This window comes from Elephas maximus, chromosome 4 (assembly GCF_024166365.1).
Source record: "Elephas maximus indicus isolate mEleMax1 chromosome 4, mEleMax1 primary haplotype, whole genome shotgun sequence".
Taxonomy (NCBI): domain Eukaryota; kingdom Metazoa; phylum Chordata; class Mammalia; order Proboscidea; family Elephantidae; genus Elephas; species Elephas maximus.
The window spans coordinates 108,186,108-108,200,169 of record NC_064822.1 but is presented as its reverse complement, the minus strand read 5'-3'; the positions used below and the strand labels follow the sequence as shown (position 1 = coordinate 108,200,169).

General features: G+C 46.5%; 1 protein-coding gene across 1 annotated transcript; it reads left to right on the top strand.

Annotated features, from left to right (window-relative positions):
* Window positions 1-8,114: 8,114 nt before the first annotated feature.
* Window positions 8,115-13,180, top strand: KRT1 (keratin 1). The gene is made up of 9 exons (XM_049881557.1): window positions 8,115-8,696; window positions 9,739-9,953; window positions 10,260-10,320; window positions 10,719-10,814; window positions 10,996-11,160; window positions 11,294-11,419; window positions 11,984-12,204; window positions 12,731-12,765; window positions 12,858-13,180. The coding sequence occupies exons 1-9, from the start codon at window positions 8,115-8,117 to the stop codon at window positions 13,178-13,180; spliced, it is 1,824 nt and encodes a 607-aa protein (XP_049737514.1).
* Window positions 13,181-14,062: the final 882 nt, after the last annotated feature.

The window sequence follows — 14,062 nt, the reverse complement described above, 5'->3', positions numbered from 1 at the left end:
GTGGGCAGGGAGGTCAGGGAGGGAGGGCCCTGTCTGAAGGACCCTTCAGACAGGGGAACAGTTTGCTCGGAGATGCAAAGACAAGAGAGGTTAAATGTGCATGTGGGAGAAGGAGCAGGTCTGCCCACCTGGACATGAGAAACTGAGCTGGGGAGATAAGGGGTTTAGATTCATTAACTGTGTGGGGGTCATGGGCAGAGGTGTCTTTAATTGATGCTCCTGGGAGAAGCATTGATGCAGCAATTCAAAACAGACCAAGTTAAGCTGTCATCTTGTCCTATGTAGTATTTCTGAGTCACATGAAAGATGTGACCTACTTTCTCATCCCCTGGAGGAATGCAGATGGAATTTAGATATGGGGTTCATTCAAACATGACTGCAACCCATATTGATGAGACATTGTTTTCCCAGGCATGTCCCTACATTGTCTCTGAGAAGTTCTTCCCCATCTCACCTGTCTTGGCAGTAGGCTTATGGGAGGATTGACCAGGAAAGGGAAAGGTAGGCAGAGGGGTTGCCCAAAGGGAAGGACAGAGGGAGCTGACAGATGCAATGTTCTACACTTGAAGTAAAAAAGCCAAGAGCACAAGGGCAAGGAAGGGAAGACATGGATAAATGGCAGTGGGTATAAAAATGATTTAGCGTGTTCAGCTGATGTTGAGAATCCGTGAGTCAACAGGGTGGGGTGGAAGCTGGAGATGGAGTGGGAACAAAGAAACAAATAGTATCCAGAGCCTATCCCCTCTCTTCTGTAGTCAGACCACTCTGGGGACACTGAGCACCAAGGACTTTAATAAACAGGAGACTATTCAGAGGACAGTGACCAGGACAGTGGTGGTGGTGGTAGAGAATCAGAAACCCGGTTACTTGAGAAACAATGAAGTCTTTGGGGCAGATGTGATGGTTAACTGCAAAGATTTGAAGAGTTTCCATAAGAAAGAGGGGTTGGACCCAGCTGAACACCCAAGTGGACAGGTGGGAACTACAGCAGATTTTGGCTCAATAGAAGAAACACCTTTCTTTTAATCCCGAGGTGGGAGAGGTCCCTTGGGGAGTTAGTGAGTTTCCTATCAATTAAAGGTTGGCAGGAGGCTTAGGGAGAGAGTGAAGCATGGAATGGGGATATGTGGGTGGCACGTCACATCTTTGCTGCCCTAAGCATTATGTGGTGGAACCTGAGAGGGAAAGAATTCTACTCTTTATGTTGTATTTTGAAAAAATAAAATCAGATGCCAGGGAAGGATGAAGTCATGCAGAGGGCAAAGGTCTTAGCCAAGACCATAAAATAAAGCTAAGGTTTTCTGGCACCACCAGCCCTATTACAGAGTATGGATTTGATTTTCTCTGGGAGTGTGCATGTGCCTGTGAGGTTCTTAGGGAATCCAGTTGGCTCTGGGAAAAAGCACAATAACAAGACTAACCAGAGGTTATCTTTCCTGTCCTTCTCCTCTGGGAAGGAATTGAGACTGTCCTGGAAAACATAACCTTGCCTTTCTCTCTGGAAGTCTTGACCATCTCAATCATAGAGGATGGGGGACAGATGGAGGCAACCATGTGTTTGAATCCTAGGAATATTGGAATGGAGATTCTGTGGGTCAGGGTCATGAGAAATGAACGCCAGAAGGGAGGGGAGTTACTCATGGGAATTTTGGAGTCCAAATGAGAAGTTTTCATTCTGGAGTGGAAGGAACAACTCTAGATTCCTGAGCAATGGGAGCTGGCACTAAAGACACTGGAGGACGTGCCCTGGTATAGGCTTTCCTTTTTCCTATTGGAGACAACAGGCGATCCCATTGGAAGCAAACACGTCTCACCTCAATGAAAACAACAAGCAATTCCATAGCCCTTTGCCATGTACAAAATACCCCACATGCATTCTTGTTAGATTCTCACTGGCCCTGTGAGAGGGCTGGGCAGATCACATATGGGGGCTCTGTGGCTCTTCCAGGGACCTTGGAGCACTCCATCACTGCTTCTTTTCAATGTTATGCCCACAAGGCAGATACTCAGAGGGAAGATAAAACAGCCCCATCCATTACTCAAGCAGAGGGGCAGGCAGGAGAGAGCATAGCACTCAGAGTGTTATGAGTCCCAGGGAAAGCTTACCAGCTGCTCCTCCCTCTGAGAGGCTGTGGCAGGGCAGGGTGCTCTGGGAATCTAAATTTAACTCCACCTGCTTCTCCAACTACAGAGATTTTGATCTTGGGACATGGTGGACAGGAGGAACAACCATTGGCTCAGTACGATTCTAACTCCATCTGACCTTGGCTGAGATGTGCCTTTCTGGGTTGGGAAAGTCCTTGGAAGAGCCTCTAGAGACTGTTGCCTCACCTTCAGTTACCCAGCCCTGTGGCCCAGGATGTATCTTATCTTCAAATGAGTGAGCCGTATGCTCCAACAGCCCCTCTTTAAGCTCAGTGTAACTCCCATGATTTTGTTGGAGGTGTTGCCCTGGTTTTATCAGCTTTCCAGTTGCTCCAGGAAACTGCCTGGATGTCTTCAGTTCGACCAATGCTCTGTTGCAAGGCTAAACTGGGATCTTAGGGTGCTGGGCAGTTCTCTAACATGGAAGGTAGGTCCCAAACATCCCAATCCCAGGCCTAGAAAGGCCTCTGGGGGTGCCGAGTATGTGGCTTGCTTCCAGGCCTGCCCACTGCGCCCAGCCTTGGTGCTCGTCCCCACTCCACAGAGCGGGTGATCCATGATGAAAGAAAGGGCTCTTCTGGTTGGCCTAGCTCCCTTCAGCTTCAAGTGTGCTCAGCATTTCTTCTTGGTCCCAGTTTCACTATTACAGATTTATGACCTCCTAAGTCTTTCTCCCTGAAGCCCTGGTGACGCAGTGGTTAAGCGTTGGGCTGCTAACCAAAACGTCAGCAGTTTGAATCCACCAGCCGCTTCTTGGAAACCCTATGGGGGCAGTTCTACTTTGTCCTAAAGGGTCACTATGAGTTGGAATCAATCAACTCCACAGCAACAGGCTTGATTTTGCTTTTTAAGGCTTTCTCTGTCCATGGGTGGTACAAACTGTTGGTGTGCTTGGCTGCTAAATAAAGTTTTGGAGGCTGGAGTCCCCCCAGAAGTGCCTTGGAAGAAAGCACTGGCGACCCACTTCTGGACAGCTCACACTGAAAGCCCCCTCGAGCACAGTCCTACTCTGATACACGTGGGGTTTCTGTGAGTTGGCATTGCCTTGACAGCAACTGGTTACGGCTTTGTCTTACAAGGCGGCCTCATTCCCAAAACTTAAATTTTCTTTCCTGGTCTTTTCACTATTTCTAGTCAAATAGGGGCTAGTCCCAAGTTTTTCCAGATTATTTTAAAAATTAGCTTCTGTGTCCTTCCAAAAGCAAGGGTGAGAGGGAATCTACCTTCCTTGCTCCATCTTTCATCCACTGTATGGAAGTTTCCCTGTATGGTAGGTAATCCCCATTTTTTCAGGGGAGGAAACTAAGAATCAGAGGGTAAGTGCCCTGCTTAGGGTCAGGCAGCTAAATACTGGCCGAGTCAGCAGTGGAACCCAGGCCTGGCTGACTCCATGCCACAAAGTAAGGCAAACTCCATCACCCCTCTCTTACACACTCATCTGTGGTTTCCCCCTTTCTGGCTTCTGCTGTGCCCCAGACCTGCTAGTGAAGGGCCCTTGGGAGCCTCTTTGCCTCAGTCTCAAACTCAGACTGTCCCTGGTGCTGCACATCTCCTGCCTGTATAAGAAGCCTTGGCCCCTCCTATGCTGGTGTCAGCTTTCAACATCTTACCCCGCCTCTCCATTGTCTGTGATTCCGCTTTACTCCTCCCAGGCTTCAGCTTTCCCCACTCCCCTGAAATTTTCTTCTCCCACGTCCCTGTGGAGTCCCGCAGGGCTGGGTGGCTTGTCATTGCATGTCTGTCTTCAACTCTTTTCTCAATCCCTTCCCTCAAAAATCTCTCAGAACATCAACACACCTGCCCCTGTCCATGCCCTGCAGCTGACCTGTGGCTGTCTCCCCTCAGTGATCAGCTCTGAGTTGTGTGTGTGGGTCCCTAGGACTGGAAGTGTTCTAGTGCTCTGTCATCCAGCACTGACGGGAGCACCCTTTAGATGCAGGGGACCATGTGGGAGGCTGGGAAAAGAGGGGTGCTGGGAAGGCACTTAAAGACATGGAGGACTCAGTCTTGCTTTCAAAAGCCTTATAGACCAAACACACACACATACACACGTGTACACAGGAACCCACAGCGTGCACACACACGTGTGAAAATGAGCCAATTGGTAGGTTAAAATATACTTGAATCTGGCAGCAATTGAACTTAGAGAAAGAAACCAACTGAGTGGTCGAGTGTGTTACTCAAGGAAAACTCCCTGGAGGTGGTGAGACGTGGGCCTGTCCACTGTCCAGAGTAGAGTAGATGTGGCATTTACCCTCATGGCTGGATGGACTGAAAACAGGTTCAGGACCCAAATGCTCGGGAACTGAGATCTTAGGTGCCCAGAGCTTGATCATGGACAGGGGTCTGTAGACTGATTTGCCGAGGCAATTGGAAGGCTTTTCAGAGAAAAGAAGAGTAGAAGTGGGTTTGGAAGACGGAAAAGGGAAGAGGAGGTTTGGATAGTCTGAGCAAAGCATGGAAGAGGAAGAGTCAACGTGTGGGGCTGGGTGAAAGAGTGAGCAGGGGAAAATGTAGGTGATGCAGTGATGAAGGCAGGCCAAGGATAAGAGAAGGCATAGGGGGTGAAGTTAGCCATGCATGCTGGAGTGTGACAAGCTTGGTTCTGTGTTCCAAATCTACTGGTTACCAACTCGGTGACCTTGGACAAGTATTTTAACCTTGTGAACCAAAGTTATCTTTTCTTTAAAATGGGTTAATAGCTACCACCATGTGGACTTTTTTGACATGTAAATGAGATTATACATACTACCTAGCACATAGCTGGTGCACCATAGATGCCAGTGCGCTTTTCTCCATTCATTTTATCTCTTTTTTACAAATGCAGAAGACACAAATAAGCCAGGAGTGAGGGTGTATGGTTTACATCTTTGTCCCACATTTTATTTTTAATGTCCCCATACATCCACCACAATCCTGGGGAAGGCAGAGAAAATGCTGAATTTGGTTAACTGGCAACATTACAATTTCTAATTCCATTGGGTTGCCTCAAAAGTGAGCAGTGGAAAGAGACTAGGAGTTTGATTCAAAAGTTGAAGTGATTGTTCCAGCAATTGACTGAATGACTTGGACATTTTTTTTTTTACTTCTTTGGGCCTGCATTCTCAATTATCTGATAGGCAGGTTAGATGGTGTAGTCTTTGGGTCCCTGTGGATGGGAATATTCCATGATTCTCTGTGCACTTATTCATAGGCACCAATTCCATGTGCCTGTCCTTGAACCTCTTCTTCAGTTCAAGAGGAAGAACACTTGAATAGAAATCAGAAAATTTGGTTTCTAGTCTCTGTTGTGTCTTTTCCTAGCTGGTGTATCCAGAGTCACTTAATCTCTGAGCCTCAGTTTTCTGTTTTGTAAAATGGGATGATAACCGCTTGACTGCCTCGTTCTCAGGGCTCTTGTTTGTGTATGTCCCTGGTGAACTGTGCAAGTTGTAAGCTGATGGTGATTTTTTATGCCTTCTTGTTCCTTCTAACTCTTGCAACACTCCTTCCTCACAGTAAGTAGCACATAGAGTAAGTTTTTGCAGCTCTATAAATAAATTGTCTACCACTTGCCTAACCATCCACCTCTTTGAGTTTTCTCTATGGTCAGTTTCTTAGTTTGGGGGTGGAGGCACAGGTTGGTGCAAAGATTTACTTTGGCTGGCAGAGGTGAAAGACCAAACACACGCATGCACACACTTACGCGTTTGTACACATATGCACGCCCCTCTAAAATGCTAGAAGGAATCGATTGTACAGAATGATATGTCTCATGAGGGAGTATACTGAATTAAAGAATTTTGATTGCCTGTCAGAAGACTATTAGGTAACAGTCATAACCATGCCAAGACTATCCCAGTCCCCATAGTTCTCGATCAAGAACAGGAGCTGGATTACTCATTCCCTAAAGAGATTGTTGGTTTAGCAGACCAACCATGTTACAGGGTGCTAGGACACAGTCTGAGAGAAGTGCCATGGTGGGGGAAGAGGTGAGGGGTACTTTCTGGAGGAGGGTGTAGCATAAACTACTGGAAGGGAGGAGGAACAAGGCTCTGGTGAGGTGTCGGGCAGAGAGCACTGACATTCAGCTTTCTGGTTCAGAAGCACAGGGCAATGGGACCAGGTGGTCTTCAAGACTCCCCTTCTCTTACACATCCTATATTCTCTAGTAGAGACTTCCTATAATAGGTCCATGATTTATCGCTTGCTACCTCCTACAGAGCTGCTCTGAGCCAGCTGAGCTTAGACCTGGCTTCTCCCCACTTGCTTGTTTACATGCAAGCGTGAGGAGCATGCCAAGCTTTTAAGAAGTCTCTGAATGAAAGTCTGCATGGAGTTCTGGTCTTTCCAGATCTCAATGCTGCTACTATCCATTAATGTTGATCAAGTGCTGCTATCCAGGAAGGTCCCTGGGGTTTCCTGGTTTACCGCAAAGCACACTGGGCTCTTGTGCACCTGAACAGAAGAAAACACCTCACCAAACTCTGTGCTTCCAATGTTCTTCTCAGAATTAATTGAAGAAACATTTCTTGAGCGCTGGTCACGTGCCAGGAGCCATAGATTCAAAGGGACAAGCTAGACCTCCTGCCCTGTGAGCTCTCTGCAGTGAGACAACTCCCCATGCTGTTTGAACACCTTGGATTCAGTTGCTATGCTGCTGTACAACAGACTAGTTAGGATCTTGCCCACTAGAGTCAAGCATTCTTGGTTCAAATCCCAACTACGCCACTTAGCATATGTGTAAATATGAGCAGGCTAGTCAAGCTCTGTGCCTCAGTTTCCTCTTTTTTAAAATGAGGATAATAATAGCATCTATCTCATAAATTTGTGAAAATTAAATGAGTTAATACATACAAAATGTGTAGAACAGTGCCTGGTACATGGTCAATTTTTGATAAATGTTAGCTATTATTATTATTACTTCCAGAAACAATTTAAATGCTTCTCCCATCAGGCTTTTTAGGCTTCCATCATTATCCTCCCTTCCAAACCTATGTTCATCTCTGTTGTAGTGCAGTATGAGGTTTGAACCATCAGCCTACAAGTTTCATCTCTATACCTTTGCTTTAAAAAACATATTAAATAGCTTCCGTTTGCTCATTTCACTACCCGTGTGCTACGTCAAGTTGTGTTTGCCTGCCACCCAATGCACCTGTTTTCTGTTGCTGGTGCCCGTGTCCTGCCTCTGGTATCTGTGTCCTAGTGTCTGTCTTCTGCACTGGGCTGTCTTTGAGAAAATGGAGAAACTAGGGAACTTAGACAAAAATATGACTTTTCCCTTCTGGTCTGTTCAGAGCACCTACCCATGCATCCTGATGTATGATAGCTTCCTTTGTTTAATATGAATGTAGTATGCTTATAGAGCTAACATTAAAAAAAAAAAACCCAAAAACTTCTTTTTTTAATTTTTTACTTATTAAATCCCTTACTGTGAGTCAGGAGATATAACTTGGTGAGCTCTGGGGTTTGGAGGGTAGATCTCAAAAATTAAAGGGGCCAGAGAGTTCCTTCTGAGATTCATGAGTGGGGAATTGCACCTGCCATGCATGCAGAGAGACTGGGCTTAGCAGCTTACAAGGGTAAGGCAAGAATGGAAACTTACATGGCTTCATGACAGGGAGTTACGAAATCCTACCAAGAAGCACCAGATATCAGATGTGGGGTCCTGCTTTTCCAAAGTCATGAACACTCAAAGAGAGATCTTGTCTGATAAAATGATTACCACATGAGCCGATCTTGCCTGCACAGCAATTTTGAGACCTCATCCTGGGAGCTAGGTGTGTAGTGTTTATCGTACTGTTGAGGCTCGTAAAAATCATGTATGGCTGCAGGCAAGCCAAACCCTCGACAGGCACTGCATCTCTGCTGACTCTGGAGGACCAAGCCCAATTTGCTCCCCGTATATAAGGGGAAGTCTCTGTGCTTGGGGTAGAGGAGTGTTTAGCTCCTTCCCTCTCTACTTTGCTCGTACTTTTCTCTAAGTCAACATGAGTCGACAATTTAGTTCCAAGTCTGGGTACCGGAGTGGAGGAGGTTTCAGCTCTGGCTCTGCTGGGGCTGTCAGCTGTCAGCGCCGGTTCACCAGCAGCTCTGTGCGCCGTAGTGGAGGAAGTGGTGGGAGATTTTCAAGCTGCGGTGGTGGTGGTGGAGGAGGCTTTGGAAGCCGGAGTCTTGTTAGCCTTGGTGGCAATAAGAGTATCTCCATAAGTGTAGCTAGAGGAGGCGGACGTTGTGGTTTTGGTGGTGGTTATGGAGGTGGTGGCTTTGGTGGTGGTGGCTTTGGTAGTGGTGGCTTTGGTATCGGTTATGGCGGTGGAGGTTTTGGTGGTGGTGGTGGTTTTGGCAGCGGAGGTGGTTTTGGTGGAGGTGGTTTTGGAGGTGGTGGATTTGGAGGTATTTATGGGCCTGGGCCTGCCTTCCCCCCTGGTGGCATTCATGAAGTCACCATCAACCAAAGCCTTCTGCAGCCCCTCAATGTGGAGATTGACCCTCAGATCCAAAAAATCAAGTCTCAAGAAAGGGAGCAAATCAAGTCACTCAACAACCAGTTTGCCTCCTTCATTGACAAGGTGAGTTTTCCTGATCACTGCATTGGGAGAGTTGCTCCAGGTTCAGCTGAGATTCCTACAGCCAAGGAATGTTTTCTGTGTTTGAATGATTAAAAGGGTATTTTGTGGGATGGTCTGGTAAGAGACATGTTAGTGGTATGTGTGTGAATGATGCTAATGACTCATCTCTCTGTTGGAGAGGGAGGTCTGTGGTCCACCTAAACAGAGGGTCAATTTGACATTTATCTCCAAGTGTTTTCTTATTCAGCACTTGAGCAGAATTGTGACTCAATTGTGTTTAATGGAGATAATAGAAATGGGGCTAACTGAACATTCTGGGGTGCAAGTGAGAACCCTGGAAGGGTCTTCCTCACCATAAATAGGAAGCTCAGCGTGAACAGAGTACATTATGATATTGTAGCAGAAATTACACAGTAAATCAGTGCTAAACATCTTTTGCTGTCAAAAGCTCCATCCTCTGGAAATTTTACTTTGGTCCTGGATCAGGGTGGAGATATTTTTTATACCCGTACTTCCAAGCATCAGCTCTGGAACAACACGCAAACCTTTCGTTACTTTTTGCTGAATAGTCAATAATGTTAACTCAAAGTTCTCCACAATAAATTTCGAAACCAACTTTGGATTTTCCTAAAGTATTTTTAAGCTATGTGCTCAGGAAATGCAAGCCAATTTTTATGGTAATCTACCTAAAAAAACAAATTGGAAGGCAAATCTCTTAAATATCATGTATCTATTTCGAATCATAATTGCGATAATTTTGTTTTGTGTAGCTGCTCCCTTCCAAAGTTCCAACTGAAACCGGACTATAATCGCTGTACTCAAGCAAATTAAATCTTTTCTGAGTTTAGCAGTGAGTTGGATTTTGTTGTGAAGATGATGTTAACTTGATCATCTATTTCCTATTTCTCCATCATGGCCAGGAAAACAGATATTGAAGTTCTTTTCCAAGTAAGGCATGGACTTTGCTGTGTGGTGGCCCTTGGCACTCAGGGGCCATGGGACCCCACTGGGTACCAGTAAGTGATGGGTCTTTTGTTCTTAGGTGAGGTTCCTGGAGCAGCAGAACCAGGTGCTGCGAACAAAATGGGAGCTGCTGCAGCAGATAGATACTACCACTAGAACCCAGAGCTTAGAGCCCTTATTTGAGCAATACATCAACAACCTCAGAAATAGAAAGGACCAACTGCAGAATGACCGGTCTCGGCTGGAATTGGAACTGAAGAACGTGCAAGACCTGGTGGAGGATTACCGGAACAAGTAAGGAAGACTGACTGGGCAGTTCTTAACTCCTGTTCTAAAAGATTCCAGAAAGCGGCAAGCTAAGACCATGGTGCACTATGTTGCTAAGTCTTAAGTTAGAAGCAAAGGTTGACATTTGTGGAAACTTTCATTTTCTCAAAAGCTGGTAGTAGTTTAGTGGTTTTGTTGCTCAGAAGAAGAGGGTGGCCAAGAAGTTTTAGGTTAGTAATAGGAAAGCAATGATAGGGAATGCCACTTTTAGTCTAGAATGATAGACTTCAGATTTTACCTCTTCTGCACCTCCTAATCACTTCTTTCTGACAGGTACGAGGAGGAGATCAACAAGCGGACAAACGCAGAGAATGAATTTGTGACCATCAAGAAGGTGAGCAAATTCTGTAGGACGAAGCTCCTATCTGAAATGAGTAATAAAAGAGGGTCTGCAAATACTAATCAGAAAGAAGTCAGGATGTGGAGAACCAGGTCCAATGAATATCTGGAATTGTGCTTCCCCCCTACCCCCCATTATCATGGACCGGGACTTATGCAGGCATTCTGCTTCTCCTGATTTCTTGGCACCTGGTGCAGTAAGCAAGGAGGCAAGTTCTCAGCAAGTCAGCCAAGGTCCCTGGATTGTGATACCAAAGGATAGGGTAATTCAGGAATTGCGATCCCGCTGGGGTAAAAAGGAGTAGACCCCCAGCTTCTACTTGGAAAACCACCTCACAGCTGATGACTTGCCCTTGGACTAATATGGCTTCATGATGTCTGTTGCTTCTCTAGGATGTGGATGCTGCTTATCTGAACAAAGTGGACCTTCAGGCCAAAGTTGACAACTTGCTTCAGGAAGTTGAGTTCCTCACAGCACTCTACCAAGCGGTACGTTTTCTAATTTCAACCAAGTTTACCCCCTGAGAACTTTTAAGCCTAAACCCACCACTACCTAAGAAAATGCAGGCGTATTTTCCATATCTTGATTGATACCCCCTCTATCTAAGCTGTTTTCTTATTTTGTTTTGTTTTAACACTGTAAGAGTCACTGGACTATTACCTCTTGCAGGAGTTGTCTCAGATACAGACTCACATCAGTGAAACGAATGTTATCCTCTCCATGGACAACAACCGTAGCCTGGACCTGGATAGCATCATCGCGGAGGTCAAGGCTCAGTATGAGGAGATTGCCCAGAAGAGCAAGGCTGAGGCTGAGGCCCTGTACCAGACTAAGGTGAATGGCTTGAATGTTTTGTTAGTTCCCCTGAAGTGTCTTGTCCTGCTATCCTGTGTTATCTTTTATATTTGTATGCCTGAGCTGTGTTGTGCTCTGCCCACATCTAATTATCTTGATCTGCTATTTTTAGTATGAAGAGCTCCAAATCACCGCTGGCAGACACGGCGACAGTTTGAAAACTTCAAAGATAGAGATTTCTGAGCTGAATCGGACAATCCAGAGACTTAGATCTGAAATTGATAATGTCAAGAAGCAGGTACTTGATCTCTCTTTCCAGTGTTCAGCTGTAGGAATGAGGGGCCCTCAGGTAATTGGACGGTGTTTTTCTAGTAATGACTCTTTTAATCCATACCAAGGCTACATTATTATCCCCAGTTCCTTTGGTGACTAGTCTGACGTTCAGAATTTGGCTATCATGCTAGGTTTTCTTTAGGGAACTTGAGAGATAGCCTAGTACAGAAGTAGATGTGATGGTCAGTATGGTCCATGAGCCAAAGTGAGGCTTAAGAGGTGGTGAGTAAGAGGAAAGGCATCCAGGAGATTTGAGGTTAGGCGTTTAGAAGAACATCAAATCTGTAGTGGTTAGAAGAGCCTTGACTCAGGCCAAGAGATATTGTCACACCTCCTTTAAGGACTTTTAAAGGAAATCGATATGATGATGTGCTGGGTCCCTGCTCCCCAGTCAGAAGCAGGAGAACAAAAGAGACGACTTAAGCTCCAGTGATTCTGTTGGATTCAGTGTACTAGCCTCACTGGGCTGGAGAGATCAATTTGGGGTGAGATATGAGAAGGTACAATGTGTTGAATTCTCCTTTTTCAGATCTCTCAGTTGCAGCAGTCCATCAGTGATGCTGAGCAACGTGGTGAGAAGGCTCTTAAAGATGCCCAGGGCAAGCTGGCAGATCTGGAGGATGCCCTGCAGAAGGCCAAGGAGGACCTGGCCCGCCTGCTGCGGGACTACCAGGAGCTGCTGAACACCAAGCTGGCCCTGGATCTGGAGATTGCCACCTACAGAACCCTCCTGGAAGGAGAGGAGAGCAGGTAGGAAAGGGAATCTGGGCAATTTGGCCACTTTTTGTGGGCTTTCTTCCTTGTAAGTGGACTACTGCTGAAGATGCAACCATCTGACTGCAGCCTATTCTGGGTATGTGGGAAGGAAGGTACATGGCTCAGGAGGAAAGACGTGGTTTCACTTTGAGAGCCAGAGTCAGTCTCAAGCTTTTTTTGAAGGCTGTAGCATCTCTGTGAAGATGAAACCATTTATTCTTCTTCTGGATTGGGTTAGATGTCATCTTGCCCAAAGGCAATGCCTTTTAGAGGTGGCCCTCCTTAGTCACAAGCCTCCTGTCTAATTTAGATGGAGATTTCTCCCTGTTTGTATTCATGCTGAGAAAAATGACAGTGGGTTGAGTCGCCAGAGGAGACTGAATTAGGTTTCAGAACAAGTGCACTGGAGAAGCCCCAGATGGGATCCAGCTGGAGAGTCTTCAAGAAGGCTGGGAGGGCATGGGAAAGGGGCCTGTGAGGCTGGACGGTCATGAGAGATTTGCTTTTCTTTTTCCTTCAGGCTCTCTGGAGAGTGTGCCCCGAACGTGAGTGTGTGTAAGTATAAGCCACCTTCTCAGGGACATGTGCAGGTTTGGCTGGGTTGGAAAGGGACTTGGGACTGAAGATAACTGAGTCTCCCCTTGCAGCTGTGAGCACCAGCCACACCAGCATCAGTGGAGGCGGTGGCCGAGGAGGCGGTGGTTTTGGCTCTGGCGGCGGCAGCAGCAGTGTTATCTATGGCTCTAGAGGTGGTGGCGGCAGCAGCAGCATCAGCTATGGCACTGGAGGCAGCAGTGGGGGCCAGAGAGGTGGCTCTGGATTGGGGGGTGGCATCTCTGGCGGTGGGAGCTCCGGAGGCAGCTATATCTCCTCAGGAGGCCGAGGATCCAGCTCTGGGGGCATCAAGACCTCAGGTGGCAGCTCCAGTGTGAAGTTTGTCTCCAGCACTTATTCCCAAGGGTCCAGATAAAGAGATGCTCTCTACCTTGTTAGTTCTCCCTCTCTATCACTACCAAACATGCTTGAGAAGACCAAGGTCAATTGCCCCAGCCTTCTAGAAGAAAAGAACTACAGTTAGTTATACTGGTTTATCCTATTTCCCTAGCTCTTTCTTTTCTCCCCTGCTTCCCAAAGTTTTCAGACCAGTGGCAATGTCAGTCCCCTGACTTTGACCATGTCTTGTGCTTTGCTTGAGAAATAGTCCAGCAATGACCACTGCACACATTATATTTTGAAGCACCTCCTTAAGCCAGCCAGAGGAGGGCCAGTTGGACCCATGGCTTCTTTGCCACACATACGGAGCACATGCTCTGGAAAGTTCCTTTGTATCTTCTCTCTTGCAACAACCTCTGTGCTGCTTTGATTTTGTACATAAGGTGTCAGCCAATTGTGTATCTTTTGTGGAGAGGTTTAAACTCCCTTTTTCTTCTGTTGCTTCAATAAACTGCATTTGAAATTCTCTGTGAGTTGCAATCTCCTTTGTTCATGGCACTGTTTACCCTGGATGGGTGCTTTGTGGGAGTGAAAGAAGATGCTAGAGTCACATGACATATGGGGGGTTGAGACACGTGAACATGAACAATTGGAGAGGCTGATCAGGCAACAGTGAAACAGGGTGGGATGACAGAGAGCAAGCTCTTTCACAGAGGTGGAGATGCCGTGGAGAAATGGAGAGATGGGTGTGGAAGGTTTCATCTGAGAAGACTTTCTTGAAAAGGGCAGTGAGCAAGCAGGTTGGGAAGGAGGGGTGTGGCATTGAGAAGAGGGGGAAGCATTACTTGGAAAAGTAATTGCATATGTGGAACAGCTAATGATGAGAGGGGTGTGGGTAAAGTAGGGTCAGAATCTATTG